Genomic DNA, 11,326 nt, shown 5'->3' with positions numbered 1-11,326 from the left:
ACATCGTATTTGACTTTTGTATAATATTTATTTTTGACCAAGGAAATGCTTTATTGTATCTTAATAATTAGAATGGATGAAGAAATTGTTATGTGGTATAATGTTAATATATGAATACGTTACAGGTATATATGACAGGTTGTCTTATGTTTCGTTATCTTCGATCTTGGGTGCCAGGTAGTAGCGTATGTGACCCAGATCCTTAATGGCATATTCAACCACCAAAGGCACATCAGCGCACATGGACAGCTGCACTTGAGTGGACAGCGGTGTCGCTTTGGTGAAAGCATTCAGGTAACGACAGGCGAATGTGAGCGTGACAGGCTCCTGCATATCAATAATAACGGCCTCTTCTTCCTTGTCAACGGAGCCAGTTTGGGCCAATTTAATGTTAGCGGTACCAACATCGCCGCTGGCAGAGAATTTCACACCTTCTTTGGTGCAGCATATGACGACCGACTCACTGAACTGGGCCAAGTCACGGCAAATGCGCGCAAATTCCATCGCTGGCATTCGCACCACACACGAATAATCCGTTTCGGGAATGCCCAAGTGCTCCTGGTCGAGATTCATCAGTTTCATCTCATAGTCCGAGACTTTTTCCTGATTCGCTGACTCGAACATAATGGTAACTGTGTCCGCATTATCCTGCGCCTTCATTGTCACGTTATCCTCGTTGTTGGCACATTTCAATATCTTTGCCATGCTGCCAAGATTCATGCCCATAGATAGATTGCGATCGCAGCGAAACTTATCGAAGCCATCAGATCTTAAAGTTAGGGAAACCAGTGACACATGAGAGTTGTCCATGGCCTGGAGCTGTAAGATTTAAGTAGATTGAGTTATTTCTGGAACGTGGCGTCAGAATAGAGCTCTATTCAATTTACCTGAATACCTGAATCACTGCAATCAAAGGTGCCTTCATTGAGCAAATCCTTGATAGCGTCCAAAATTTTCTTAAGTATGGTTGCTTGACCGAGACGTGCCTCAAACATTTTTGCTGTTTATATTTTTTATTCTTGTTGCAATTCGAGAAATAAAGTACAACCGCTTGCGAGCAGCGTGTTTCTTGTTCGACTCTTCGATGATAAATACCTTCGTCGCGGCAAAACTCGGCGTTTTGGCGCGAATAACAGCTGTCAATTTGGCGCAAATAAATGGCGTTGCCTAACCACTGAATTAAGTACTGATTATGTGTGTTTGCAGCCCTGGCTGAATTGTTGCATTTTATTTATCGTAAAGATTCTCAAAGATAATTCATTAAATAAATTTGTATATTATTATTAATCATATTCTCTGAAATAGCTGTGGTTGTCTTTTTTTAAATTTCATATTTACCATTTGTCGCAATTCATTTACTCCATGACCTAGAAAAGAGTTCAATGAATAATCATATTATAATAGAGTAATTTAAAATTATTAAGCTCACCATGAACAGTATGAAGGTCTTGGATACCTTTCGGCTCCAGACGTCTAAAATAATCCTCTAAAGATGCATGTTGTTGCATTGTTGCAACACAAATAGCCGGAATTAGCGACGACAAATTGAAGTCCTTATAGGTGCGGTGGCGCAATAATTCCGATACCAAGGGCAAATGTCCAGCAAATGTTGCCAAAGTTAATGCATTTTGTCCAAAATAGTTGACAGCATGAATATCAGCCCCAAAATCCAATAAAACGCGAGCGCACTCATATCTTCCCATATAGCAAGCTTTTAATAATGCGGTGTTCCCGTACATGTCCAGGTCATCTATATTCTGCTGATAACTGCGGGCTTGTGAACATAAAATTCGCAACGACACAACATCATCCTGAGCAACACAGCAAAGAGCTGAAAGTGGTATAAAATATAATTATATAAAAAAAATTTATGTGCAGCAATTACCAGTTATAGTATGTCTAGAAGCACTCATTATTAAATTCTGAATAAGCTACGATATAACGGCATCTACTCAGGGCTGCATTGTTGATTCGCACTTAAGTTTGTTGGCCGTAGTGGTGATGAAAAAGATATATATTTATATAAGCTGGGGTGTACAAGCAATATATATTTATAAAAATTGTTTTACTTTTGAAACTATTCACAACAATAAACTCATAGACTTTTCTATTGTTTACATACATGGGTAGCACTTTTATTCAGGGCTGCCGCATAAATTCAGCCCTGGATAGATTGCTACTCAGGGCTGCCAATTATTTTGAGCGTTAGCAATACTGGTTTTCGAAATGTCACTGTCAAAACTTAGAAGAAGAAGCACATCCGCTTTCTTTTTCGGCTGAATATTTGTCGCTTAAACAGGGCAAAATGGTGCGTCCATATATAAATCATCAAATATCTAATTCATCGAACTACAAAACCGGCAAATCGTTCCTAAATAAGCCAATGATGTACCATGTGTACGCGGGAAATGCAAAATGCCGCGATTATTTATTACATATTTGTCGCAAATATATTGCCAATTTTGAGCGGAAATGCAATTTTGACTTTTGTTGTTTATGTGCTGTTTCCATGCAATATGTTTTTTAATATAATCATAATGTTTATTCTTGCAGTCGCTCGTCATCCCAGAGAAGTTCCAGCACATTCTTCGTATCATGAATACGAACATCGATGGCAAGCGCAAGGTTGGCATTGCCATGACCGCCATTAAGGGTGTTGGTCGTCGCTACTCCAACATTGTGCTGAAGAAGGCCGATGTGGATCTTACCAAGCGCGCTGGTGAATGCACCGAGGAGGAGGTAAGTGTTTTATAGTTTTACGACTTTATCGGTACGTCTTTATGCCATTGTTTACATTTTGATTTGTAACAGGTCGACAAGGTTGTCACCATCATCTCGAACCCTCTGCAGTACAAAGTGCCCAACTGGTTCCTTAACAGACAGAAGGATATCATTGATGGCAAATACTCGCAACTGACATCCTCCAACTTGGACTCCAAGCTCCGTGACGATTTGGAGCGCTTGAAGAAGATTCGCTCTCACCGCGGTCTGCGTCACTACTGGGGCCTCCGTGTCCGTGGTCAGCACACCAAGACAACTGGTCGCCGTGGTCGTACCGTTGGTGTGTCCAAGAAGAAGTAAGCTAATTGCTGCACCGTCTTGGTTTTTGTCTCCAGTCGGCTGAAGCTGTTATTGCTTATAATTCTACTATAACATCAATCCAAAACATAAACAAATACATAAAATCCCAAAATCTGGAAACAAAAAATGTTCATGTGATCAAGTGTTGCAATGAAGTGGCGGAATTATTTATTATTTCTTGGTGGCCTTCCTGTAAAATCTGTACTCAGTTTGCAAGTGAACAGTGCAACAGTTTAAAAGCATTATTAGTTGAGTGTAAAGTTTGATCTGAGGAACCTTGATTTATTGGTATATCGAAAACATTAAGCATCTAAATTGTAATGTCATCGTCGTATTTTCTACATTCAACCCAGCTGAGTAGCAGCACGAAGCTGTGGTTATTGATCCGCAAGAATAAATCATTGCATTGCGCCAATCCCATTAATACCATATTCATCATATTGACACCAGTAGTCATTTTCCTTCTCTCTCAAGTTGAGCATATTGTGAATGCGAAAAGCGACGAAAAAGTGCCTGAAACGAGATATCCACATTTGGAATTGAATCAACCAAACGTTACGTATGTATGTATGCAGTGATTGCTCTCGTCCTTGTTTCACTAAATTACCTTTTAGTTCAATTATGTATTCACCTCTCAATCATGTGGTTGAGCAAATCGTTAAAGATACGGCAGCTAGTTTTGGGTCACCAAAATTGAAGTCGTATCTGTACGCGTCCGAAATGGATAAAGCTTTGACCGTGGAAGATGCCTATGTGGGCATTGAATTCGAAGATCATCTTAGGGATATAATGGAGTTGCCGTCGAAAGTCAAAGTTGCCATACGCTATCCGCTTCATTTACGAACAAATCAAAGGGGACGATGGCCACATCGATTATTTAAGCGTATAATGGAAAACCCGGATAAGGATGCCTATCACACCGAGGGTTTTCTGTGGATACAATTGAAGCTATCGGAGGCTATAATAAGATCGGTAAATAAAAGCGTTCTCATGCCGCAAATTCATATTCAGCCCTTTCCTGATGCTGGACGGACCGTCTTTCCTGACTTGCCAAGGAAATTTCGGAAATTCGTAATATCCTTCGTTCTTATATATATGTTTCCCTCGCTGATCATCTGCCAGGTGAGTTGATGTTGCGAATTATATTTGGCATTGTTATAGGTCGTGTGCCTTGCAGATGATTGTGTCGGAGAAACAAGATTTTATGAGGGACATGATGTACATCATGGGATTACCAATTGGCTTAAATTGGCTGTCGTGGTTTATTGTCAGCTACATTATGTTGATGATACCAACTGTGTTCGTTGTGATTATGATTATGGTATTTTTATGTCCCTACAGCAGTTCTATCGTAGTGCTTTTCATATTTATGGTTTACATATTTGCCCTAATCTCCCTGACTTTCATGGTCAGTTCGTTCTTTAATAATTCGTTTTTGGCCATGATTGCCATGTGCATTGTGCACGTCATTAGCTTTATGCCCTTCTTCGTTGTAAATGGCAGAGATACTGGTACTATCAACTCGCTGATCGTCGCCTTCCATTTGAATAGCGCCATGCCAATGATATTGATCCAAATATTCGCCTATGAGATGAAAAGCTGGGGTATTCAATGGTCGAACCTATTTCTTTGCAGTCATCCCGACGATCGTTTGAGCTCCGGTCATATATTGGTGCCAATGATTCTCCTCTCCATTCTCTTTATACTGATATGTTTGTATGTGGACCAAATAAAGCCAGCGGGATTGCGTCCAGGCAAACAATTTAATTTTCCCTTCACTCGCAAATTCTGGTGCTCCTCACCTCCAACAATCAACTTTACGGAGTCTGATGAAGAGGCGGCGATCGATGCAGGTAACCGGAATGAAAATGTTCTAGCGTTTGAGAATGCAACTTCAGAAAATGAGGTAATCATCAATAGTCAGAGGCTCAGCAAATCGTTTGGCGACGAGAAGGTTGTGCGTAATTTCACGCTTAAGTTCTACGAGAATGAGATAACAGTGCTCCTTGGCGACACTGGTGCCGGCAAGACAACAATCTTCATGATGTTGGTTGGCCTCTATGCACCCACCTCAGGACGAGTGCTGATCAATGGCGAGGATATGGTCGAGGCACCGCGACTAGCTCGCAAAAGTATCTCGCTGTGTCCGCAAAAAAATATTTTCTTTGAGGAGCTCAGCTCATTCTGGCACATCACCTTTTACAGCCAACTAAAGGGCATGTCCCACTATCATGCTGAACAGGAGGCGGAGGCCTATCTACTCAAAATGAATCTCAAAGATAAGGCAAAGATGAAGGTAAAACATCTGTCTGCGGCCATGAGACGCAAACTCTCATTGTGCTGTGCCCTCTGTGCTGGCACCAAGGTGAGCTTAGCATCACATCGCAGATCACAATTATAGGCAAAGTCGTATCATCAGGTGGTGCTTTGTGATGAGCCAAGTGCATTTCTTGATCCAGCAGCTTGTCGTGACGTTTTCGATCTGTTGCGGCGGGAAAAGGATGGACGTTGCATTATATTGAATACACATAGTTTTACCCCTGCCGCTGTGCTAGGCGATCGCATTGGCATCATTTCCGATGGTGAAATCATCGGTTATGGCACATCAGATTTCCTAATTGACAACTTGGGACCTGGTTATCGTGTGGTGAGTTTGTTCCAACTATTCCAATACATATGTGTATGAACGCTATGATATTCATGGTAAAGGTATGCGCGCAGCTGACAGATTGTGATGTGAACAAGGTTACCAAGCTGCTCCAGCGCTTTATTCCAGAGGCTCGAGTCGAGAAATTTGACGAGTATGAAATTACGTATCGTCTGCCCATTGCGAGGGTTCACAGATTCCCGAAACTTTTTCGCGCCTTGGAGAGAAAACTGGGCGATTTAAAGTTGTCCACTTTTACAGTCAGTGCCCCAACTATGGAGGAAACCATCTTAAAGATTAACGCCAATAAAAACGGACGATGGCGTTCTGTTGTTTCGGATGGTAAGTGGGTAAGTAATGGTGAACCGTAGACGTTGAAACCGATTTCAATTACAGCCAAATGGGTACACGGTGCCAACGATATACAAGAGTCTAATAAAAGAAAGCGATTGGAAAACAAATGGCGGGCGATGCTCTTGAAAAAGCTGCTATATTCACGTCAGCATCTCATCACGCTCACATGCATCATTTTGCTGCCCATTTTTGTGGCTGCTGCGAATATATCGGTGGATATTATGGAAGCAGATGAGCAGCCAAAGGAAATACCGTCGTTCACAAACTTTGACTCTTACGTTGATCCGACTGTAGTAAAGCACGTTGAGGGGCGCAGCATTGGATTGGGATATGGCGAGGAACTTGAAGATAATACCAGGAGAATCTGCGAGCAATATGATGATGAGGTCATGGCAGCAGGCGCCACGCTACACATCATTCACGGTGGTGTACAAAACTATTTGGTGGACAATTTGGATGTCGCAGCTGAGACCTACAAGCGTGTTTATGTGGCAGCAGCCACATTTCGTGAGGGTTCCATTACGGCCTGGTTTAATCGGCGTCTATTACATGGCATTCCCATTACCGTCAGCATACTGTATAAGGCTATTGGCAACTCTATGGCAAATACTGATATTGAGATCATTAATAAGCCCCGGAACGATACTGATGAAGTATTTCTCATTAATATCGATATGAACGATAAGAAAAATACATCCCTACTTATGTTCTTTCTCTGCATATCCTTGGCCCTATTTATAAGACAGCCCATTCAGGAAAGAGCCCTACAAATGAAACAACAACAGCATATTGCCGGCATTACTGTCTATACCTATTGGCTATCACATTTGATATATGATTATTTAATATTGCAACTATTATCAGTTGCGGTGATATTCTCATTATATATGAAATCCCATGAGAGTCTGTGTTGGTTGTGGATTATTCTAATGGCCTTTGATTTTGCAGCACTTTCATTCACATATCTTTTATCCTTCGCATTTCGAGAACCGCACGTTGCCATGACCGTTAATATTTTATTCAACGTTTTAATCGGTAATACTTATAAATGTGCTCATTTCGATGTAGATAACACTAATTTTAATAGTGTTTGCAAGTAGAGAAGTTTATTTAAAGAGTAAAATAATAATGAGGGTATTATTCTATAGTTAATTTTGATTTTTATCCGATTTGTTCTGTTATTGTTTTCGTTACTCTATCTGTATTAATGAAGCAGTAAATGTACCTAATCCATACATAAATCTATTTTATTACCTATATAAAGATTGACACCCAAACCCAACTGAGAACTGAACGAAAAAATGAACGCTCATGAAGTGAATTCGAACCCTTTGTTAGATAATATGGTATTCAAATAGACGTTTTTATACCGATAGTCGCTATGCAGTATCTAAAAGTGTTATTAACACTAGGCTAAGAATGTTCAATTGAATTAAAATTAGGAGAACTATAATTTCTGGGAAAATATTATGCACTACATATGTAGTTATATGATTTATTATTTCGCAAGCATAATTTTTCATACAACAATTTTTTAACGACTCAATATAGTATATAGTCAAAAGAGCACATACACAATTAAAAAAGTGAATATCCCCCGGTGCTATGAAAAGTTAAGTTCCTTAATTATATTAAAGTTTGTTTCGTATTGGAACATAATATTAAAAAAAAGGTTTACAATACGAAGCAATTCTGTAAAACTGAATTGTAATTATATAGTACTATTTCAGATCTAAATCTAATTTACTTTTATATAAAACAATTGCAGTCATTGTTGCAATTATCACTGTTGGCAAGCATTTAACGATTATGCATTATATATTGCTCCTTTTGCCGTTCTATGCCATGTACTCGGCCTCGATAGCTGCAATAAGCAATGGTCATGGACTGACTGCATGCGAAGCGATGGAGCTGGGATCTGTTTGTACGGAGAATTGTAGCTTGATAGGTAACTTATAAAGTTGGTTGGTTTATTTAAGAAAATTCATAGTATGGATGTTTTCAGAACATGAACCGATGAATGTCTGGACAGAACTTATGTACATGCTAGCTAGTGGGATATTCTATTTTATCTTGGTCTTGTTGTATAGCAAACTGCGTGCTTTGAAATACTTCATCAAGTATGTTATATTTCCAACCGAAAATTTATGATCAAGTTCTCTTCACGCAGATACAATCGTGCGAATTGTGAAAGTAATTTTGCCGATGAAGATGTGAAGATCATGAGTCAAGAGGTCCAATATATTATCAATGATGACGATCTGCTTAAGGAATGCAGTCTAGTCTGCGATAGGATTAAAAAGAAAATTAGTCACTTGCTGCCAGTCGAATGTATATCATTCAGAATCATGCCGTAATTCGACAAATACAAATAGAACTTAAGGAACTTTATACTTATTAATATTTTTCCTTAGTTATGAATGCTTTGGCTTGATGGGACTCAGTGGTGCCGGCAAAACATGCATATTTGATATGGTCATTGGCAGTCGGAATCTATCTCAGGGCAATATCTACATTAAGGGATTGAGCATGAAGAATCAGAGGCACAAATGCTTTAGCCACATCGGCTTCTGTCCGCAAAGTAATTCGATATTCCCGTATATGACGGGTCGAGAAATGTTGACGTTCGCCTGCCTCATAAGGGGCATGCAGAGGAAATTAATACCTGACTTTATTGTGAATCTGGCTGATGGTTTTCTGTTGACCAAGTATCTCGATCAACAGACCATGTATTATAGCAATGGCAACCAAAGGAAGCTGGCCATTGCAATTGCATCACTATCGCCAACATTGATCTGCCTGGATTGTCCTTTTACGGGTGTGGATGTGAATACCAAGCATGAGATCTCTTCAGTGCTCAGCCAGTTGCGGTCCAACGGGAAATCCCTGTTCATCACCTCGGACAGCATTGCCGAGTGTGAAGTCCTTTGCACTTACCTTGCCATTATGGCCCATGGCAATCTCTGTTGTATCGGTAACGCGCCCTATTTAAAGACCCGCTTCAATAGGGGTATTTCAATTAAAATTCAGGTTGCAACAAAAGATGAAATGGATGAAATTAATAATGATTTCGACGAATTATACATAAATTTCTCAAGAACAAGTTTAAGCCCCATGGCATCCGCGTCCTCATCTAACAGAAGTAATAACTATCGGCAAAAAAATAAAATATATTATATTTTAATTCTTGCTTACCAATTCAGATGGGAGCGTAATCACAGCAAAAGCAGATGACGGAGAACAAGAATCGTCATTGGATAAAGGTGTGCAAGTGAAAATGAAGAAAAAACCCAGAATAAAGCAAAAACCATCAGCTAAAAGAAATACGCCAGCATCAGAAGAAGATATTTTTATAGAAAAGCAAACAGAAAGGGGAACAATAATAGTGAAGAGGAAAAAAACTTCGGCAATATCCGCAACGGAAAAACCAATAAAACATGCGGGAAGTAGTCTTCTCAATATTTATATCGCAACGGATGACAGAAATGAATATAGTAAAATAATAAAGACTGTGGAAAGAAGGTTTAGGATTAATTTTCCCAACAGTTATGTCACGTATGTATCTGAAAATGTATATTCAATTTTATACCCGGTACTCATTAGGTATTGCTCGACTTATGTACATGTATATTCCACCATAATAATAATTAAATCAATGGTTAAACAATTGTACACACATCCAGATTACTCGTAAGTTATTCTCGAAACAAATTATACAGCATTTCAATTATATTTAAAATTAAAAGTATAAATGGGTACCGGAATTTTCACAGTTGACCATAGACGACTGTAGCTTTCAATACATATATTTTATCTACAGAGAAAGATTCATCATTCGAGGCTTGGTAACTGTCATAATACCAGAGGATCCAGAAAATGATTTGCTGTGGTCCGAAATTTTTCAATTCGTGGAAGATAATCGAACCGATTTACAGATAAAACATTACTCAATAAGTGAGACAACACTCGAGGATATATTCCTCAACTTTGCACGCAATTGACAAATCGTAAAGTGTGAAAAATTCTTGTCCGATTTACACCTACGTGAGTAAAAGTTATCTGTACACCGATTAACTTCCACTCTTGTAGGCGTAAATGTGTCTGACGAAAAGTGAATAAATTCTGGATGTGTTTGAAAATACATCTCGGTGCCAAATTAAAGAAGTCGGGCAACTTGAATTAAGATAGAACACTCCATTTCGAAATGTATCGTACTTCAAATTGGAATGCTAGTTCTGTAGGGACTTCAATGTATTCCATCAATTATTCAAACAAACATTTGGTTCAATTAATTGACCCATGTTAGCAAATAAATAAAAATTAATTGAAAGCTGCCTCAGAAATTGAATTGTTAATTTCACAGAGTGTTTTGTAAATGTGTAGCCCATTAGAGTGTGGCAAACCAGTCTGTTTCTAAGCAAACTGGTCTCTCAGATTTAAAAAATGGGTTCAGTAATCTGAGATTGTACCTAGCTTTATTTTTGTACGACAGTCAAAATATGTAGTATACTAACTGAACTACACTTTCTTCAAATGATCTACTTCAAGCATCAGAAGGGTTTTCTCATTCACAAAATTTAAAAATTTATTTTTTGTTCATATATTGCCTATTTGTACTTAAATAGAAATTGTTAATAAAAGTCTGCAGAATGAAATAAAATACATTTGTTTAATTTTTTACTTTTACTTCATAAAATATATGTACATATATTATAAAATATGGTAGTACAAACCACAATAAAATACCCAAAAGAGGCGTGAAAAAACACGCAGCTCATAAATTAGCTTGAGATTGTCAGACTACTTGTGTAAGCTTATCCATCTTGTTCTTCTGTCGATTATTGTCGTGTTTGCGATTTCTTCTTTCGCCCTAAAAATAAGCAAGTCAACAGCGAGTTCAACATACTCAAGAACCGGTGAAGTAAGAATAGAAAACTTTCCACATATCAACAAGAAGCTTAGAAGTATATGCAATAGGTTGAAAATCGAGTGTTAGTAATAGGAAGATCAATTGACTGGCATGCCTATGTATATAGTAAATATTTGTAGTTGCTTATAAGCAAGTCAATTCCAAAATTGACCTTTGCTCCTGCAATTTATATCAATTTGTTTGGTCATCGTGTGACGGAATTTTGCCCCCGATATGTCGCTAGAAGCTTAGGAGATATGCATTGTACATTTGTATGTACGAAAAAAAATTATGAAATTCGGCTGAATTGATTCATTCTCTTCGATTCACGAATT

At 38.7% G+C, this 11,326-nt stretch overlaps 4 protein-coding genes across 4 annotated transcripts; 2 read left to right on the top strand and 2 right to left on the bottom strand.

The window, feature by feature from the left end:
- Positions 1-14: 14 nt before the first annotated feature.
- LOC132793442 (proliferating cell nuclear antigen) lies at positions 15-1,103 on the bottom strand. The gene is made up of 2 exons (XM_060803370.1): positions 888-1,103; positions 15-819 (listed from the first exon to the last, which is right to left on the bottom strand). The coding sequence occupies exons 1-2, from the start codon at positions 993-995 to the stop codon at positions 145-147; spliced, it is 783 nt and encodes a 260-aa protein (XP_060659353.1). The 5' UTR covers positions 996-1,103; the 3' UTR covers positions 15-144.
- Positions 1,104-1,196: 93 nt separating this feature from the next.
- Positions 1,197-2,021, bottom strand: LOC132793443 (DNA replication inhibitor plutonium). Its single transcript, XM_060803371.1, has 3 exons — positions 1,886-2,021; positions 1,430-1,831; positions 1,197-1,367 (listed from the first exon to the last, which is right to left on the bottom strand). Exons 1-3 carry the CDS (start codon positions 1,911-1,913, stop codon positions 1,288-1,290), a joined length of 510 nt encoding a protein of 169 aa, XP_060659354.1. The 5' UTR covers positions 1,914-2,021; the 3' UTR covers positions 1,197-1,287.
- A 185-nt stretch (positions 2,022-2,206) lies between these two features.
- Positions 2,207-3,255, top strand: LOC132793444 (small ribosomal subunit protein uS13). Its single transcript, XM_060803373.1, has 3 exons — positions 2,207-2,308; positions 2,554-2,739; positions 2,812-3,255. Exons 1-3 carry the CDS (start codon positions 2,306-2,308, stop codon positions 3,079-3,081), a joined length of 459 nt encoding a protein of 152 aa, XP_060659356.1. The 5' UTR covers positions 2,207-2,305; the 3' UTR covers positions 3,082-3,255.
- Positions 3,256-3,398: 143 nt separating this feature from the next.
- On the top strand, positions 3,399-10,729 carry LOC132793438 (phospholipid-transporting ATPase ABCA1). Its single transcript, XM_060803366.1, has 12 exons — positions 3,399-3,640; positions 3,696-4,203; positions 4,259-5,446; positions 5,501-5,728; positions 5,791-6,070; positions 6,125-7,117; positions 7,851-8,030; positions 8,088-8,202; positions 8,253-8,435; positions 8,497-9,224; positions 9,286-9,637; positions 9,903-10,729. Exons 1-12 carry the CDS (start codon positions 3,402-3,404, stop codon positions 10,081-10,083), a joined length of 5,175 nt encoding a protein of 1,724 aa, XP_060659349.1. The 5' UTR covers positions 3,399-3,401; the 3' UTR covers positions 10,084-10,729.
- Positions 10,730-11,326: the final 597 nt, after the last annotated feature.

This window comes from Drosophila nasuta, chromosome 3, assembly GCF_023558535.2.
Source record: "Drosophila nasuta strain 15112-1781.00 chromosome 3, ASM2355853v1, whole genome shotgun sequence".
Classification (NCBI taxonomy): domain Eukaryota; kingdom Metazoa; phylum Arthropoda; class Insecta; order Diptera; family Drosophilidae; genus Drosophila; species Drosophila nasuta.
Note: the sequence above shows the minus strand (reverse complement) of the source record. Positions and strands in the feature narration are given on the sequence as shown.